This window comes from Mytilus galloprovincialis, chromosome 14, assembly GCF_965363235.1.
Source record: "Mytilus galloprovincialis chromosome 14, xbMytGall1.hap1.1, whole genome shotgun sequence".
In the NCBI taxonomy this organism is placed as follows: Eukaryota; Metazoa; Mollusca; class Bivalvia; order Mytilida; family Mytilidae; genus Mytilus; species Mytilus galloprovincialis.
In genome coordinates, this window is record NC_134851.1 from 72,377,244 (window position 1) to 72,399,036 (window position 21,793).

General features: G+C 38.3%; 1 protein-coding gene across 2 annotated transcripts in view; it reads left to right on the forward strand.

The window, feature by feature from the left end:
* LOC143059602 (nicotinamidase-like) overlaps positions 1 to 21,793 on the forward strand; it is a 63,416-nt gene that overhangs the window by 22,850 nt on the left and 18,773 nt on the right. The window contains exon 1 of one of the 2 annotated variants that reach the window (XM_076233118.1): positions 10,127 to 10,273. The exons of the other annotated variant lie outside the window; for it this stretch is intronic. Within the exon in view, the coding sequence (XP_076089233.1) occupies positions 10,257 to 10,273 (17 nt within the window). The 5' untranslated portion in view covers positions 10,127 to 10,256. Of the gene's footprint in view, positions 1 to 10,126; positions 10,274 to 21,793 lie in introns of those variants that run through there. 2 annotated transcript variants of the gene reach the window in all.

The following is a 21,793-nucleotide window of genomic DNA, read 5'->3' on the forward strand; positions in this document are numbered from 1 at the left end:
GAAGTATTTTACAAAGGTTTTAACAAAACCCTCTGGATTTTGAATACACAGTTTATTGGAATCATTTAATAGGGAACTAGATAGCTTCAATAGTTGTGTAAATTAAGAACTTGCTTTGTTGAGTTTATTGGGTTGATCACAAGCAACCAGTCTATTTAACATTAATAAAATTTACACAAGCAAGGGTTATTTTCAGCACAATTACTTTGATGCTGTAAATTGGGTTAACAGAATGAAGAATAATAGACAAAACATTCAAAATAGGGGGCCAACGGCATTACGAATAAATAAAAACAGGTTAAAAAATAGAATAACTGGCACACTTTAAAGGGGCGATATTTACAAGAGGGACATAAAAACTCATCAATTGAAAATAAACTGTTTTGTGGATAGTTGTCTCATTGGCAATCATACCACATCTTCTTTTTTATATGTCAACGCCATGTCTGACAAAAAAAGACAAACAGACAAATAATAGTACATAGAAAACTAAAGACTAAGCAACACTGCTCCGGAAGTGTTATCAGATACTGCTCCACATGTGCCACCTGTCGTAAAGAATACAGATTATCACCCAGACCCTCCACTTTTCGTTATTATTAAACAAAGTTGATTTTGGATGTAACGCGTCTTCTGATTGGCTGACAGTGTTTTGTCTAACAACTCATAGACATAACTTTGTCTTGTTACCGCGACGTTATCAATGGTTTTTCACGATTTAATCCGGTTTAAAATGAAATTTAGAATTTAAGTACGAGGAAAGACTATACTATTTTTTCTGTCTATTTGAAATGACATAAAAGATGTGGTGCAACATTTGAAATAACCTGCAACGCTATATGTATTTCTTTATAGACAAAACAATATTACAGTTATTTTTTTTAATACATGTAATACAAATATTAATTGTTATTTTCTTTATTTTTTTTAAGTAATATCATAGCGAATAGCGAGCTGTCTCTGTAAACATTGACACATGAAAGTTGATGTGTAAAATCTGAACTGTGGTATCTACTGGGGTATCGATGTATTCTTTGATTTTAATATTTTATGCTAGAATTTAAAAAAAAAATCAGGGTAAGTTTATATAAATTAACGAATTAAATACATTAGAAAAATAAAATTGAGATTGGAAATGGGGAATGTGTCAAAGAGACAACAACCCGACCATAGAGCAGACAACAGCAGAAGGTCACCAACAGGTCTTCTTCAGATAATCCAATATTTCAACAAAAAGCGCTTCCCCCTGAAGCCGATATGCCATATTGGATTCACGAACATTCGTTACATCAACAAAGAAGATAAACACTTTTGGAAGAAGCTGTTTGCCAGTATTTATATCCTCTTCAATCCGATGCGCAACAGCAGAAAAAAATGCAGACATATTTGATACAATTAATTCATATAATGACATCGACGGAAGTCATCGGTATGAGGTCGAATCAGAACGAGGTTGCATCAATGGACATAACAAGCAAAGTGCAACAGGTTAAAGAAATGCAAAGGTTTGAAGATGACGAAGATGCCCGCTCGATTTCAACGAATGTTATGAAGATATCAATGTGACAATGGACGATTCACCTAAAGTGAGACGAAGGACAACCCTTAGAAAAAAATATGAGAAACAAACGCAGAGACAAGCCTCACACTGGAAATCTAGGTGGAAAATTTTTGAAAAATTTCCTTGATTTGGCCAACGATCTTGAAAAAGAAGGCAGTAACAAAGATGCTTCCGTAAAGGTAGGAAAAGGTCGCAAAGGGAGCAGAGGAAGCAGGAAGTGAAGTAAAAAAGCACTGAAAACGATTAAACTATAAGAACAAAGTAAAGACAATAAAGAAAGGAATCTAACAAAAGCGGAAGCTATTAAAGACAAATGGCAAAGATTTGCTAAATTAGCTCGACCAGAAAGTTCTGGTTCAGGAGACCAATGACGATTTCTTCTCAGGTCCGTTATTGGTCAGTCCAGAACGAGCCTCAAACGATATCGGAAGATGATAAACGGAGTTCATGGTTCCAAAGTATAGGGAACAATTGAGAAGGACAAATATCGACTTTTCTTTATACCTGACCTTGGGTCATGGTCGAATAGGAATAGCTATGCTGAACCAATCTTAAATATAATTAGTAACGAATTAGAACCGCGTGATATGAAAATAGATACTACGTCAAAAAATATTCCAGCATCCTAATCTGCCGGAACTAGTTAAAATTAAACAAGGGCGATAATCGAACGTATAACTGCAGAAAAATGAGAAACGGTATACGATACAGCAGATTTTATTCCATCTAAAGTGAACAGTGACGGTGAATCAGACTCGGACATTTCTCTAATGAAGAGTGATTCAACATCTAAATCAGACTCGTCACAACCCCAAATGTCAATACAATTACAAGATATTGAGCTTTAGTCTTCTGAAAACAATGACATTGGTAAACTTCATAAAGGTCATACACAATTATAATAGTACGACTTGTATATCAATCTGAATTTTTCTATGCGTAGAATCCAATTTTGAAATCGTATGTCCTCGACCATTTTCGTTGTTATCGTATGTATTCAACTATTTTCGCTGTAATTGTATGTTCTAGACTGTTTCCGTTGTAATCGCATGTAGTCGACTTTTTCCGTAAATAGAAAATATACGCCAATTTTTTTTTAAAACCTTGAATGTTGTTCTAATTATCATATATTTAAAAAAAAAACCTTGATCAATATTATTATCAGATATATTCCTTAAAAATTTATCCTCCCATTGTTTTAAATTGAAAGTCTTCTTTTGGTTACGTTCTATAGTATAGTATAAATGGAACTTGGGAATAATACATCAGTGTACACCAAGCTGGTTCCTCTATATAACTCTAGCGTTGTTATTGTTAAAGGAAACCAGTAAACTTTAAATTACAATGAGAACATATTGGAAAGGTGTGCATAATAAAACACCAAATGTTTTCTAAATTAAGTATGATTCATAGCCTGTTGTAGATATTCTAAAGGGTTTGAAGATTTGTTAACGCACTGTTTATTAATACCCTTTCATTGGTAGTTTAAATGCATGTAAGAATGTTGTGTTGATAAAAGGTAACACTAGTGTATATTATAATGTACAATCAATTATTTAATGTTTATGACTAGCTCTTTTGATACATGCAGCTGCATTGTGCTTTGAATCATGACGAGCTTTACATTCTTAAAAAACACGGAATCTGGACAACTCAGGATCAAAAACGACTTGGATCATTTCGCCAAAAAACATCCATTTGATGACTTTTTGGTATATTTATCTCGACCAATGATTCATAAAATAGATTGGGGCCCTTTATAGCTTGTTGTTCGGTGTGAGCCAAGGGTCCGTATTGAAGGCCGTACATTGATCTATAATGGTTTACTTTTATAAATTGTTATTTGGATGGAGAGTTGTCTCGTTGGCACTCAAAACAAATCTTCTTATACCTATAAACAACAAATATCTTGACATGTCTAGATAGATCACTGCATAAAAATATAGCAAGTTGTCCAATTAGTCTCTTAAACATTTAGGCTTTGCCTTAAAACTGGTTAGTTGTCTTAAAATTGGTTCCAGTATTCTTAGTCCGGCATGTCTTCGGTCCAGACTGTCAAGTATTCATGCAACAAATATCACATAGGAATCATTTTTTTTTATATTCCTATTGTATTCAAAATAACAAATTTCAAAATTCATAATGACCCGCAGGCGGGTGAAAAAGAGGTGAAAACTTGAACGCTTAACTTAATGTGGTGATTATTTTAGTAACTATATTATAAATAAGTTCTCTCCATACGGGCATAGGTGTTGAAAGTTATTGGTTGGTCCAATGCAATATTCAGTTGTTTCTTTTAGATAATCTCTGCATAAATTATTGAAACAGTAGCACGAACCTTTCGTTTTCAAATGCCATAAAAGCATCTACTTTAACATGTGTTTTAAATGATATTTATTGTAATGACTATTTATTATTTTGTTTTTATAAGCAGTATAAAAAAAGCGTTGGAAATTCACTATCTTACGACATATATGATTCTTGTTTTGAATTATATGAAGTAAGATCTGTTTATTATCTTAACAACGTGTATTATTGTTCTTTCATTTGTCTTTGTTCTATTATTAATATTACTTTTACTGTTGGATTGTTTTATGTGATATCCGTTTAACGTGGCTCGGTACTTATACATCCCGTCAATGTGTTTGTTTTGTCTCTGATTTTTTGGTGTTGTGTTTTGTATATGCGACTTTTGTATTTCTTTGGTTCTTATAACGTGACTCTGTACTTTAAAAGATCCCGTCAGTATGATATTGTTCTATTTCATGTCATTATGATATATTTCTATTATGAATTACAAAATACGTTAAACCACAAACGTCAAAATCATTCAATCGCGTAGGGGAATTAATTATTTGTGGATTCTTATAAATTCTTTATAACTTTTGGACTATTTTAAATCTTGCTCTATTTCTGAAATTTATTCTTACATACTTTTGATTTTTTAACCCTGTATGTTAACATTGCCTATGTGAAATTTTAAAATTGTTTGTGTGTACATTGAACGACAAATATATGTGACGTATACAATTTTCTAACGTCAGACACGCAAATCAATGAATGTGTTTTAAGATAGATGTTTTGTGTTCTGTTTATTGTTTCTTTTAAAATTGTTACACGATGATGACTGCTGTACCAATATTTTGACTATTTTATTTATTGTGTCTGTTTAGTTAAAGCATCAAGGTAAATATAACGGAATTTGATGAGACTTCATCAAAGTGACAGGGTTAGCGCTATAAAGCCAGGTTTAATCCACCATTTTCTACATTTGAAAATGCCTGTACCAAGTCAGGATTATGACAGTTCTTGTCCATTCGTATTTGATGCGTGTTGTTTTTTTTTTATTTTGCCATGTGATTATGGACTTTCCGAATTGATTTTCCTCTAAGTTCAGTATGTTTGTGATTTTCCTTTTTATCATGAGTTTCATCGCTACTGGTTTAAGGTTGTCACGTGATTTATTCTTTTTTCAGTCTTGTGATTTATTCTTTTTTGTTACGTGGTTTATTCTTTTTTCAGTCACGTGATTTATCTTTTTTTTTTAGTACATAGATAGTTTATTCTCATAAAACCACGCAAGTACAAAGGTTACAGAGAAGTTAAAAAAAATAATATACATAATAAAAAAAATTAAAATACATTATAAATGCATAAAATTTCGGATGAGATAACATTTATAGAAACATATATATAGTCACGTGAATCGATGTTTGCAATCACATATATTGCCAAACAATCAGTTATATCACACCGTAAATGTCAATTAATAAAAGATGTGACGAGATGCACAAAGAACGAAGTTGTTATCTGTGATTTTTACTTAGCAAATGAAATTTCAATGCTGTATCTAAACTGTGTGTATATATCTATATAATGTTGTGTTTGTTGTTAATGTCTGGTATGCATATCTCCATTTATGTAAGTTAATAAAAATCTAAAAATGAACCATGATTCTTTAATGCGTGTAAGGTTCGGGGGAAAGGGATGTAGGAAGGTTGGAGAATCATTTGTATATGATACATGTGATATGATATATGTTTATTTGTTAACGAACCATATTTATACCCCATGCAACGAAGTTGCGGAGGGTATAATGTTTTTGACCCGTCCGTCCGTCCGTCCGTCCGTCCGTCCGTCCGTCAGTCCGTCAGTCCTGTTTCTTGTCATCGCAACTCCTCTCAAACCACACAACAGAATTTCACGAAACCTTTTCAGATAATAAGGACATACTATGTAGTTGTGCATATCGACGGGAAATTGCGATTCAATTTTTTTTCTAGGAGTTACGCCCCTTTGAACTTATTTACTTTAATGTACTACTGCAACAGTTTGTCATCACAACTCCTCTCAAACCACACAACAGAATTTCACGAAACCTTTTCAGATAATAAGGACATACTATGTAGTTGTGCATATCGACGGGAAATTGCGATTCAATTTTTTTTCTAGGAGTTACGCCCCTTTGAACTTATTTACTTTAATGTACTACTGCAACAGTTTGTCATCGCAACTCCTCTCAAACCACACAACAGAATTTCACGAAACCTTTTCAGATAATAAGGACATACTATGTAGTTGTGCATATCGACGGGAAATTGTGATTTAATTTTTTTTCTAGGAGTTACGCCCCTTTGAACTTATTTACTTTAATGTACTACTGCAACAGTTTGTCATCGCAACTCCTCTCAAACCACACAACAGCATTTCACGAAACCTTTTCAGATAATAAGGACATACTATGTAAATGTGCATATCGACAGGAAATTACGGTTCAATTTTTTTTTTCTAGGAGTTATGCCCCTTTGAACTTATTTGCTTCAATGTACTTCTGCAACAGTTTGTCATCTCAACTCCTCTGAAAACACACAACAGAATTTCATGAAATTTTGTAGATAATAAGGACATACTATGTATATTGACAGGAAATTATTATTCAATATTTTTTTTATACAATTTTTTTTTTCTTATACTTATTTAATTTCTCCAATGACAATGTGGGGACATGGGGTATGTGAGCGTGCTCACTAAGGTTCTTTAATTACATAATAATTATGCATGCTTCACTATAGTATATTATTAAATAAATTCCTCATTGTGCGAAGTGCTCCTTTGAAGGAGGGATTTTCTACAACAAAACAGAACAGAACTGTGAGTGAGAACAGATTATGGCTTATCTTCAATAGAAATGTTTATTTATTATTATTATATAAAAAAAAATAATTTTGCTTTACGTCCAGTGGCAAATATTTCATACATAATCATAGCGATAAAAAATTACAAATACAAAAGGTAGGTCTTGCAATGTATACAATTGAGAATAGTAATGTATATATAATGTATGCATGCCGTCGGGGTCAAGGTTAGGATGATTTGGACTGCCGCTGGCAAAGAGATAATATTGAAAATGCATATATTAGACCGTTGGTTTTCCCGTTTGAATGGTTTTACACTAGTAATTTTGGGGCCCATATAGCTTGTGTTCGGTGTGAGCCAAGGCTCCGTGTTGAAGGCCGTACATTGACCTTTAATGGTTTACTTTTATAAATTGTTATTTGGATGGACAGTTGTCTCATTCCCACTTACACAACATCTTCCTATATCTATGGACAGAAATAAAGTCATGCAACACGCTACTTCAGGGCCAACCGAAGAGTTGTTGCATTGGCTCTTAATATGCAGAGAGCGTATCTCTTTCTACAAATACAGAATAGAATATATGGTATAATAACCATTAAGACTAAAATCCACAAGCGACCGACTAACGCTGGCCTATTAACCTATGTAGGTCAACATTGGCCTTTAACAATAAGCAAAACCAAATATGTAAGCGTATACAAAACACAAATTATTACAATTCAAGCAAGGAAAACCAATGGCCTGCTTTAAAGACTTACGCTTTAATTATATTTAGATAGAGAGATGGTTTATTATCATAAAACCATGCAAGTACAAAGGTTAAAGAGAAGTTAACACATAATATACATGAAAATAAGTATCTTATTTGTAATTCGATTTTCAGCATTTGTCATGCCTAAATAGATATAAGTAGTGTATTCTCATAAAACCATGCAAATACAAAGGTAACCGAGAAGTTAAAAAATAATCTACGTCAAGGGGACAATACATAACCATGTTAACGTCACATGTCTTCTAAATTATTGATAATTATGATGTTACATCACCTCTAATACTATGTGTGGCCTGACGTTTCCAGGATCATATACAACGCTTGATATGTTTAAACCATTCGTCACAACTCGGCCGATTTAGTAGTGGACTCACCCGAGGATTGTTCAAACATGACTACAATGTCGTTGATACATGCAATTGTATGATTGTTTTTTATTTGGTCCTTTAGATAAGTATAAGACATTCACTCTGACCTTGACCTATTACTTCTCATATCAGCTTATATAATTGTGTTGAGTGCACCCAATTTTCTAATTTTTGTGAAACAGTACTTGTATCTAGTGGAGGCTGCTTAAAGGGATATAATTATATTAATTCTTATAAGAAAGAATATAGTGTATATATACATGACACAAACTCAATACATACACAACAACAACAAAATAACACACAAAAAGCAAAGGAACAGCGCTTTTGTTGCAGTTCCTCATATCAAAATCACAGTGAGGCCTTCAACACGGAGCTGCAACAACTATCACCTCACTAAAAGACGGTCACTTTTAGTAAAATTGAGAATGGAAATCGGGAATATGTCAAAGAGACAACAATATAAAAAAGAAGATGTGGTATGATTGCCAATGACACAACTGTCCACAAGAGACCAAAATGACACAGACATTTACAACTATAGGTCACCGTACGGCCTTCGACAATGAGCAAAGCCAATACCGCATAGTCAGCTATAATAGGCCCAGATATGACAATATAAAACAATTCAAACGAGAAAACTAACGGCCTTATTTATGTGAAAAAATGATCGAAAAACAAATATGTAACACATAAACAAATGACAACAACTGAATTACAGGCTCCTGACTTGGTACAGGTACATACATAAATAATGTGGCGGGGTTAAACATGTTGGCGGGATCCCAACTCTCTCCTAACCTGGGACAGTGGTAAACAGTACAACATAAGAACGAACTATGAAAATCAGTTGAAAAAGGCTTAACTCATCAGATGGATAAAAATACAAGTGGACGTGGTCGGGTATTTATACATCCCGATAACAAAAAGACACTAGGAACAGATCTGAGAGTACTCGCAGTTATCTGACAGCTAGTTCAAAGCCACTTACAGCTAATAAAAAATCATGCACCTAAGAACAACCCAACCAAAAAAGCAGACAACAGCCAAAGACCACCAATGGGTCTTCATCGTAGCAAGAAAATCCCGCACTCGGAGGTGGTCTTTAGCTGGCCCTTAAATAAAATGGTGTAAATGTACTAGTTAAGGGAAAATGGAGCTTCATCGAAATTATTTGCAAAAATAATGTACGTATTAATAAATACCATTGGAAATTCATTATCAGGTTTGATTGATGATTAATAATCGTGATTCATTACTAGTATTGTACTTTTTTGTCCCAAACTTACCTCGGCCAAGCTGATATTTACAAATAAACTTTTGAAATCGAATGTCATTGGCACTCATACCACATCTTCCTATATTTATATATACAAATATTGTTCGATTAGATGAAAGGCGTATTACTATATAAATACACTCGTGAAATTTATATTAATTACCCGAATAGTGATGCAGACGTTGTTTCTGATTATCTAGTTGATTAACTTATTATTTGATCTTTAGTTTGGCTTAATAAGGAAGTTCGCTTGTCATGTTTTTGGTATTTTTGTCAGATTTTCGGAATCTTCTGGTTTTATCCATTTGAGTGCCTTAACAAAAAGTGCACATTGACCCCCCCCCCTTTTTCATTGTTGTCATTGTTGAAGGCCGTACGGCTGCCTATTGCCCCCTATAATTACTAACATCCACTTCATTTCAACTTTGGTTGATAATTGTTTCATTGTCTATCATACCTAGACTTCTTATTTTTATATAAAAAAAAAAATAGTCCTACAAAAAATAGCTTTCATTATTCAAATAATTAGTAATGTCAGTAGATTGTGGGTTTAACAGAAAAAAAAACACATGATGATAATGACGGATTTATATAAAAATCATGCAAAAAAACGAACAATCCCAAGAAATAAAAAAGAATGTAAAATTAAATGCAGTGCATTATAATTATACACGTTCACAATGTCTTTTTAAATTAATTTGAACTATGCAAACAAGCCTTTTTTTCTGACAAGTTATAATTGACGTTTATCGAGTTATATCTATAAATCAACTAAAAGATTTTAAAGATATCCATAGAGATGACAAGTCCTTTTAAAAATCCACTTCACGTACCCTTCTGTTGTGAATGGTTAACTTATAAGTATTACGTAAATCCTCTTCATACAAGATAGTTACTACTCATTCGGTAATCCTCGGTAGAATCCGCATCTCTCCTTCTATCAGGGTACGGAATCGGCCGAATTGAGACGAATGAGTTACTTCTACCTCATCGTTATAAGATTTACCTGTAGGGGGCCTCCGAGAAATTAAGTGATATCGATACTTACATCCAGAAGACGTTATCAAATTAACACAAGGGAGATACTTACATCCAAAAGAATGTAAAATTATCTAGTTACAGAATAATTTGGACATAATGGTATCACCGTGCTGGTAAGATTATTGTTTGTACATGTTTACTTTATTTTTTCAGAATGGTCATTATTCAATGCTTCTATACATGAACATTACGAATACGAGTATAGAAGAGGGTGCAAACAATGGGGTCCTACTTTGTTGAGTTATGCCATTTTTCTCTTTTGTTTATAATTTCGAACCCCAGTGTTCTGCATTGTTTATTTTCATGTAGAGTTTGCCTTTTTCTCTATTTATTTTGCCCTTAATTTTATATCTATTTGCCTTCAATTATCTATTCTGATAACCCCATTCGAACCCACATGGAAAGGAAACGAGATTTTTTTTTCATTTACAGCTATTTTCCTACAGCATGTAGATGAAGACTTTGGTTAGCTTGATTGCTTTGTTTGTATATTGTACAGTTATTTGGGACAATGTCCAATTGAATTTAAATATTATATATACAGGTTTAATTATGTCATATATATTGTTTGGAGATGTCAATCTTAATTACAAAGCTTGAATAAACAATTATATAAACAAAGCAAGCAAGCCTACCAAAGTTTTACTCTACATGCATTAGGAAAATAGCTGTAAAGTTTGTATTTTATTTTTTCTCGCCTGTATCTGTTTATTCTATGTTAAGTTGTTCAAAAAATGAAGTTCAAAATCCAGATCACATGATGGATGTTCACTAAAACCAATGAAAAACTATCAAAGGCCGGGTCAAGTAAATTTTATGAACCAGTTAGAACAACACATTGAAAAAATATCACCCTCGCCCCCTACTTCCTCCCCATCCCTAACCCTGAATAGAATATAAAAAAACTACCAGTCAGGAAGAAAATCACATAGATATAACCTACCCACCTTACCCTTTTGCGTATATATCTATTCAGTTTTACTCAGTATAAACATCAATATTTTTCTTGGAATTGATCGATCTGCTAACAAAAGTAAAGAATTCAGGGGCGGATCCTGCCATTTATAAAGGGTGAGTCCCAACCCAGGATAAAGGAGAGTTGTAACTACATGTGTGTCCATATTCAAATGCATTAATCGTCCAAAAAAGGGAAGGGTTCTATACCCGGACACCCCCCCCCCCCCCCCACCCCACTATATCCACACATAATTTGTTTCGTCTGATGACAATGATAAAAAAAGCACCTAAATTTGATGATTATTTACCTGTCGTGGATGTGGTCTCAGACATGGTACATATAAAGTACATACAACGTGTTCATGATATCTACAATTGAGAATAGAAATGGGGAATGTGTCAAAGAGACAACAACCCGACCAAAGAGCAGAAAAAAAGAGCCAAAGGCCACCAATTGGTATCAGATCTACTATGCAAGCTAAATTGAAAGGACAAAGTACACTACGGGCAGTATTTGGACCGCCTATTTTGTTCCAAAATCATTTGCATAAAACAAATGAAATTAGCATCAGACAAGAATTACATATATCTGTTCTTCAGTATTGCAGGTGTTTTTTTCCGTACTACGACAGAAACTAAGTTTTCACATTTTATACCGTTTATTTTCGTTGTTTCATGTCCTTTCATTTTTCAGCAATTGAGTAGAGTAGTATCCTTTTGAAGATGATTTAAAAATTGTTTGTCGCTTAACGTCCAGTCGCAAATATCTCACACATATTTATGTTTGACGCAATGATGTGATCATAATTAAATGTATGTGTGGTAAAATATTTGTGTTAAGGATTTTCTCTTTCAAAGATAATAGCTAAATTATGTAAGGGGGATTTATTTTACTCTTTCTAATTTAATTGTAGGAACTGCTAACAATTCTGCTACGATTTTATACTACCAAGGATGTCTTTAAACATTTAGGATATGCATTTTGAGGCGTGAAATATAGAATTTCGTTTGACCTAATTAAAAGTGTTAAACTATAAATATCATATTCTTCAATTCAAAATTGAAACGAGGCGTTTATTTACTTTTTGCCAAGTACATTATATAGTATTTCTAACTAAATGGACATACATGTATGCTAGTATTGAAGGACCGAAATTCATTGACTTTGACGCTAGACAAATATTGTTAAATATATATTTCTCAATTTAACTGTACGTATATCATGCATATGATTTTTATTCTGACAATACATTGATTGATCATTTCGTGTTACTAGTATAGTATTACCTAATGATTTTGTATTCTACAGTTATTTTTAATTTTCTGCATCCATCTGTCCATTTATTGTATCTGTGTTTATGCTAATGTTTCTTATTATGTTATTTAACACGATTCTCTACTCTGTTAACCCCATTCAGTCCCTCATTTTTTTATACTGATATTCGGTAATAAAATGGTGTCTTCCTCCTATTCCAACTTTTTAAAAATACTATTCCTTCTATTCCCACTTGTAAATAATAATAGATGTTTTGATAAAATTACTTTGTTTTTATAGCAATCAAGGTAATCTACTTGTATTTTTGTCCATCTGATGAGTTAAGCCTTTTTCAACTGATTTTTATAGTTCGTTCTTATGTTGTACCGTTATACCACTGTCCCAGGTTAGGGGGAGGGTTGGGATCCCGCTAACATGTTTAACCCGCCACATCATTTATGTATGTGCCTGTCCCAAGTCAGGAGCCTGTAATTCAGTGGTTGTCGTTTGTTTATGTGTTACATATTTGTTTTTCGTTCATTTTTTTACATAAATAAGGCCGTTAGTTTTCTCGTTTGAATTGTTTTACATTGTCTTATCGGGGCCTATTATAGCGGACTATGCGGTATGGGCTTTGCTCATTGTTGAAGGCCGTACGGTGACCTATAGTTGTTAATGTCTGTGTCATTTTGGTCTTTTGTGGATAGTTGTCTCATTGGCAATCATACCACATCTTCTTTTTTATAATTAGAATTTCACCTAAGATTTACCTGTATTTTTTTCAAAGCAATATAAAATGTGTCAAATTTATAAATATGCGAAAGAATTCAACAGTCAGAGACCACCATAGTCTTCGAGACACAATCTCACAGCTGACCAAATAGACTCAGATACATGCATGACACCTCCCCCATCACAGTCTTCGAGACACAATCTCACAGCTGACCAAATGGACTCAGATACATGTATGACACCTCCCCCATCACAGTCTTCGAGACACAATCTCACAGCTGACCAAATGGACTCAGATACATGCATGACACCTCCCCCATCACAGTCTTCGAGACACAATCTCACAACTGACCAAATGGACTCATATACATGTATGACACCTCCCCCATCACAGTTTTCGAGACACAATCTCACAGCTGACCAAATGGAATCAGATACATGTATGACCCCTCCCCCATCACAGTCTTCGAGACACAATCTCACAACTGACCAAATGGACTCAGATACATGTATGACACCTCCCCATCACAGTCTTCGAGACACAATCTCACAGCTGACCAAATGGACTCAGATACATGTATGACACTTCCCCCCATCACAGTCTTCGAGACACAATCTTACAGCTGACCAAATGGACTCAGATACATGTATGACCCCTCCCCCATCACAGTCTTCGAGACACAATCTCACAGCTGACCAAATGGACTCAGATATATGTATGAAACCTTCCCCATCACAGTCTTCGAGACACAATCTCACAGCTGACCAAATGGAATCAGATACATGTATGACACTTCCCCCCATCACAGTCTTCGAGACACAATCTCACAGCTGATAAAATGGACTCAGATACATGTATGACACCTCCCCCATCACAGTCTTCGAGACACAATCTCACAGCTGACCAAATGGACTCAGATATATGTATGACATCTTCCCCATCACAGTCTTCGAGACACAATCTCACAGCTGACCAAATGGAATCAGATACATGTATGACACCTCCCCCCCATCACAGTCTTCGAGACACAATCTCACAGCTGACCAAATGGTCTCAGATACATGTATGACACCTCCCCCATCACAGTCTTCGAGACACAAACTCATAACTGACCAAATGGACTCAGATACATGTATGACACCTCCCCCATCACAGTCTTTGAGACACAATCTCACAACTGACCAAATGGACTCGGATATATGTATGACACCTTCCCCATCACAGTCTTCGAGACACAATCTCACAGCTGACCAAATGGAATCAGATACATGTATGATACCTCCCCCATCACAGTCTTCGAGACACAATCTCACAGCTGATAAAATGGACTCAGATACATGCATGACCCCTGCCCCCCTCACAGTCTTCGAGACACAATCTCACAACTGACCAAATGGACTCAGATACATGCACGACACCTCCCCATCACAGTCTTCGAGACACAATCTCACAGCTGACCAAATGGACTCAGATACATGTATGACACTTCCCCCCATCACAGTCTTCGAGACACAATCTTACAGCTGACCGAATGGACTCAGATACATGTATGACCCCTCCCCCATCACAGTCTTCGAGACACAATCTCACAGCTGACCAAATGGACTCAGATATATGTATGACACCTTCCCCATCACAGTCTTCGAGACACAATCTCACAGCTGACCAAATGGAATCAGATACATGTATGACACTTCCCCCCATCACAGTCTTCGAGACACAATCTCACAGCTGATAAAATGGACTCAGATACATGTATGACACCTCCCCCATCACAGTCTTCGAGACACAATCTCACAGCTGACCAAATGGACTCAGATATATGTATGACATCTTCCCCATCACAGTCTTCAAGACACAATCTCACAGCTGACCAAATGGAATCAGATACATGTATGATACCTCCCCCATCACAGTCTTCGAGACACAATCTCACAGCTGATAAAATGGACTCAGATACATGCATGACCCCTCCCCCATCACAGTCTTCGAGACACAATCTCACAACTGACCAAATGGACTCAGATACATGTATGACACCTCCCCCCATCACAGTCTTCGAGACACAATCTCACAGCTGACCAAATGGTCTCAGATACATGTATGACACCTCCCCCATCACAGTCTTCGAGACACAAACTCATAACTGACCAAATGGACTCAGATACATGTATGACACCTCCCCCATCACAGTCTTTGAGACACAATCTCACAACTGACCAAATGGACTCGGATATATGTATGACACCTTCCCCATCACAGTCTTCGAGACACAATCTCACAGCTGACCAAATGGAATCAGATACATGTATGATACCTCCCCATCACAGTCTTCGAGACACAATCTCACAGCTGACCAAATGGACTCAGATACATGTATGACACTTCCCCCCATCACAGTCTTCGAGACACAATCTTACAGCTGACTGAATGGACTCAGATACATGTATGACCCCTCCCCCATCACAGTCTTTGAGACACAATCTCACAGCTGACCAAATGGACTCAGATATATGTATGACACCTTCCCCATCACAGTCTTCGAGACACAATCTCACAGCTGACCAAATGGAATCAGATACATGTATGACACTTCCCCCCATCACAGTCTTCGAGACACAATCTCACAGCTGATAAAATGGACTCAGATACATGTATGAGACCTCCCCCATCACAGTGTTCGAGACACAATCTCACAGCTGACCAAATGGACTCAGATATATGTATGACACCTTCCCCATCACAGTCTTCGAGACACAATCTCACAGCTGACCAAATGGAATCAGATACATGTATGACACCTCCCCCATCACAGTCTTCGAGACACAATCTCACAGCTGATAAAATGGACTCAGATACATGCATGACCCCCCCCCCCCCATCACAGTCTTCGAGACACAATCTCACAACTGACCAAATGGACTCAGATACATGTATGACACCTCCCCCATCAAAGTCTTCGAGACACAATCTCACAGCTGACCAAATGGTCTCAGATACATGTATGACACCTCCCCCATCACAGTCTTCGAGACACAAACTCATAACTGACCAAATGGACTCAGATACATGTATGACACCTCACCCCATCACAGTCTTTGAGACACAATCTCACAACTGACCAAATGGACTCGGATATATGTATGACACCTTCCCCATCACAGTCTTCGAGACACAATCTCACAGCTGACCAAATGGAATCAGATACATGTATGATACCTCCCCCCTCACAGTCTTCGAGACACAATCTCACAGCTGATAAAATGGACTCAGATACATGCATGACCCCTGCCCCCCCTCACAGTCTTCGAGACACAATCTCACAGCTGATAAAATGGACTCAGATACATGCATGACCCCTCCCCCCATCACAGTCTTCGAGACACAATCTCACAACTGACCAAATGGACTCAGATACATGTATGACACCTCCCCCCCCATCACAGTCTTCGAGACACAATCTCACAGCTGACCAAATGGACTCAGATACATGTATGACACTTCCCCCATCACAGTCTTCGAGAAACACAAACTCATAACTGACCAAATGGACTCCGATACATGTATGACACCTCCCCCATCACAGTCTTTGAGACACAATCTCACAACTGACCAAATGGACTCGGATATATGTATGACACCTTCCCCATCACAGTCTTCGAGACACAATCTCACAGCTGACCAAATGGAATCAGATACATGTATGATACCTCCCCTATCACAGTCTTCGAGACATAATCTCACAGCTGATAAAATGGACTCAGATACATGCATGACACCTTCCCCCCCCCCAATCACAGTCTTCGAGACACAATCTCACAGCTGACCAAATGGACTGAGATACATGTATGACCACTCCCCCATCACAGTCTTCGAGACACAATCTCACAGCTGACCAAAAGGACTCAGATACATGTATGACACCTTCCCCCCCATCACAGTCTTCGAGACACAATCTCACAGCTGACCAAATGGACTCATATACATGTATGACACCTCCCCCCCCCCCCATCACAGTCTTCGAGACACAATCTCACAGCTCACCAAATGGACTCAGATACATGTATGACCACTCCCCCATCACAGTCTTCGAGACACAATCTTACAGCTGACCAAATGGACTCAGATACATGTATGACCCCTCCCCCATCACAGTCTTCGAGACACAATCTCACAGCTGACCAAATGGACTCGGATATATGTATGACACCTTCCCCATCACAGTCTTCGAGACACAATCTCACAGCTGACCAAATGGACTCAGATACATGTATGACACCTTCCCCCGCCCCATCACAGTCTTCGAGACACAATCTCACAGCTGACCAAATGGACTCAGATACATGTATGACACCTCCACCCCCCATCACAGTCTTCGAGACACAATCTCACAGCTGACCAAATGGACTCAGATACATGTATGACCACTCCCCCATCACAGTCTTCGAGATACAATCTTACAGCTGACCAAATGGACTCAGATACATGTATGACCCCTCCCCATCACAGTCTTCGAGACACAATCTCACAGCTGACTAAATGGACTCAGATACATGTATGACACCTCCTTCCATCACAGTCTTCGAGACACAATCTTACAGCTGACCAAATGGACTCAGATACATGTATAACCCCTCCCCCATCACAGTCTTCGAGAAACAATCTCACAGCTGACCAAATGGACTCAGATACATGCATGACACTTCCTCCATCACAGTCTTCGAGACACAATCTCACAGCTGACCAAATGGAATCAGATACATGTATGACCCCTCCCCATCACACTCTTCGAGACACAATCTCACAGCTGACCAAATGGACTCAGATACATGTATGACACCTCCCCCATCACACTCTTCGAGACACAATCTCACAGCTGACCAAATGGACTCAGATACATGTATGACACCTCCCCCATCACAGTCTTCGAGACACAATCTCACAGCTGACCAAATGGACTCACAGCTGATAAAATGGACTCAGATACATGCATGACCCCTGCCCCCCCCCATCACAGTCTTCGAGACACAATCTCACAACTGACCAAATGGAGTCAGATACATGCATGACACCTCCCCATCACAGTCTTCGCGACACAATCTCACAGCTGACCAAATGGACTCAGATACATGCATGACACCTCCCCCATCACAGTCTTTGAGACACAATCTCACAGCTGACCAAATGGACTCGGATACATGTATAATACCTCCCCCATCACAGTCTTCGAGACACAATCTCACAGCTGACCAAATGGAATCAGATACATGTATGATACCTCCCCCATCACAGTCTTCGAGACACAATCTCACAGCTGATAAAATGGACTCAGATACATGCATGACCCCTCCCCCCATCACAGTCTTCGAGACACAATCTCACAACTGACCAAATGGACTCAGATACATGTATGACACCTCCCCCCATCACAGTCTTCGAGACACAATATCACAGCTGACCAAATGGACTCAGATACATGTATGACACCTCCCCCATCACAGTCTTTGAGACACAAACTCATAACTGACCAAATGGACTCAGATACATGTATGAAACCTCCCCCATCACAGTCTTTGAGACACAATCTCACAACTGACCAAATGGACTCGGATATATGTATGACACCTTCCCCCTCACAGTCTTCGAGACACAATCTCACAACTGACCAAATGGACTCAGATACATGCATGACACCTCCCCATCACAGTCTTCGAGACACAATCTCACAGCTGACCAAATGGACTCAGATACATGTATGACACCTTCCCCCATCACAGTCTTCGAGACACAATCTTACAGCTGACCAAATGGACTCAGATACATGTATGACCCCTCCCCCATCACCGTCTTCGAGACACAATCTCACAGCTGACCAAATGGACTCAGATACATGTATGACACCTCCCCCATCACAGTCTTCGAGACACAATCTCACAGCTGACCAAATGGACTCAGATATATGTATGACACATTCCCCATCACAGTCTTCGAGACACAATCTCACAGCTGACCAAATGGAATCAGATACATGTATGATACCTCCCCCATCACAGTCTTCGAGACACAATCTCACAGCTGATAAAATGGACTCAGATACATGCATGACCCCTCCCCCATCACAGTCTTCGAGACACAATCTCACAACTGACCAAATGGACTCAGATACATGTATGACACCTCCCCCCCCATCACAGTCTTCGAGACACAATCTCACAGCTGACCAAATGGACTCAGATACATGTATGACACCTCCCCCATCACAGTCTTCAAGACACAAACTCATAACTGACCAAATAGACTCCGATACATGTATGCCACCCCCCCCCCATCACAGTCTTTGAGACACAATCTCACAACTGACCAAATGGACTCGGATATATGTATGACACCTTCCCCATCACAGTCTTCGAGACACAATCTCACAGCTGACCAAATGGAATCAGATACATGTATGATACCTCCCCCATCACAGTCTTCGAGACATAATCTCACAGCTGATAAAATGGACTCAGATACATGCATGACACCTCCCCCCCCAATCACAGTCTTCGAGACACAATCTCACAGCTGACCAAATGGACTCAGATACATGTATGACCACTCCCCCATCACAGTCTTCGAGACACAATCTCACAGCTGACCAAATGGACTCAGATACATGTATCACACCTCCCCCCCCCATCACAGTCTTCGAGACACAATCTCACAGCTGACCAAATGGACTCAGATACATGTATTACACCTCCGCCCATCACAGTCTTCGAGACACAATCTCACAGCTGACCAAATGGACTCAGATACATGTATGACCACTCCCCCATCACAGTCTTCGAGACACAATCTTACAGCTGACCAAATGGACTCAGATACATGTATGACCCCTCCCCCCCCCATCACAGTCTTCGAGACACAATCTCACAGCTGACCAAATGGACTCAGATACATGTATTACACCTCCCCCCATCACAGTCTTCGAGACACAATCTCACAGCTGACCAAATGGACTCAGATACATGTATGACCACTCCCCCATCACAGTCTTCGAGACACAATCTCACAGCTGACCAAATGGACTCAGATACATGTATGACACCTCCCCCCCCCATCACAGTCTTCGAGACACAATCTCACAGCTGACCAAATGGACTCAGATACATGTATTACACCTCCGCCCATCACAGTCTTCGAGACACAATCTCACAGCTGACCAAATGGACTCAGATACATGTATGACCACTCCCCCATCACAGTCTTCGAGACACAATCTTACAGCTGACCAAATGGACTCAGATACATGTATGACCCCTCCCCCCCCCATCACAGTCTTCGAGACACAATCTCACAGCTGACCAAATGGACTCAGATACATGTATTACACCTCCCCCCATCACAGTCTTCGAGACACAATCTCACAGCTGACCAAATGGACTCAGATACATGTATGACCACTCCCCCATCACAGTCTTCGAGACACAATCTTACAGCTGACCAAATGGACTCTGATACATGTATGACCCCTCCCCCATCACAGTCTTCGAGACACAATCTCACAGCTGACCAAATGGACTCAGATATATGTATGACACCTTCCCCATCACAGTCTTCGAGACACAATCTCACAGCTGACCAAATGGACTCAGATACATGTATGACACCTTCCCCCCCCATCACAGTCTTCGAGACACAATCTCACAGCTGACCAAATGGACTCAGATACATGTATGACACCTTCCCCCCCCCCCATCACAGTCTTCGAGACACAATCTCACAGCTGATAAAATGGACTCAGATACATGCATGACCCCTCCCCCCATCACAGTCTTCGAGACACAATCTCACAACTGACCAAATGGACTCAGATACATGTATGACACCTCCCCCCCCATCACAGTCTTCGAGACACAATCTCACAGCTGACCAAATGGACTCAGATACATGTATGACACCTCCCCCATCACAGTCTTCGAGACACAAGCTCATAACTGACCAAATGGACTCCGATACATGTATGCCACCCCCCCCCCATCACAGTCTTTGAGACACAATCTCACAACTGACCAAATGGACTCGGATATATGTATGACACCTTCCCCATCACAGTCTTCGAGACACAATCTCACAGCTGACCAAATGGAATCAGATACATGTATGATACCTCCCCCATCACAGTCTTCGAGACATAATCTCACAGCTGATGAAATGGACTCAGATACATGCATAACACCTCCCCCCCCCCAATCACAGTCTTCGAGACACAATCTCACAGCTGACCAAATGGACTCAGATACATGTATGACCACTCCCCCATGTTACGGCCAGAAATCGCCTTTAAATTGTAGCCAACAAAAGACACAAATCAATAGTAAAATTTAACAATATTTATTATACAAAAGTTTACAAAAGGTTTTACACAAAATTTACTGTTAACTTAACTGTCAAAATATGAGTCCAATCTGTTATCTTTATCTGTATCCGGAAATCTTTCGGAATCCAATCTGAATATTATGTTCACTACTAAGGTCACAATCCAGTATGATGTTGTTTGTAGAATAAAAGTGTCAATCCAAATGTTGTGAATACTAATGTCTATCAATGTCTATGTCCAAGTTTAATTATGAGAGTTTAACTTTAGTGTCTGTATATATAGTGTTGTCATGGAAAATTCTAGAACACTCTATAATGGAACAT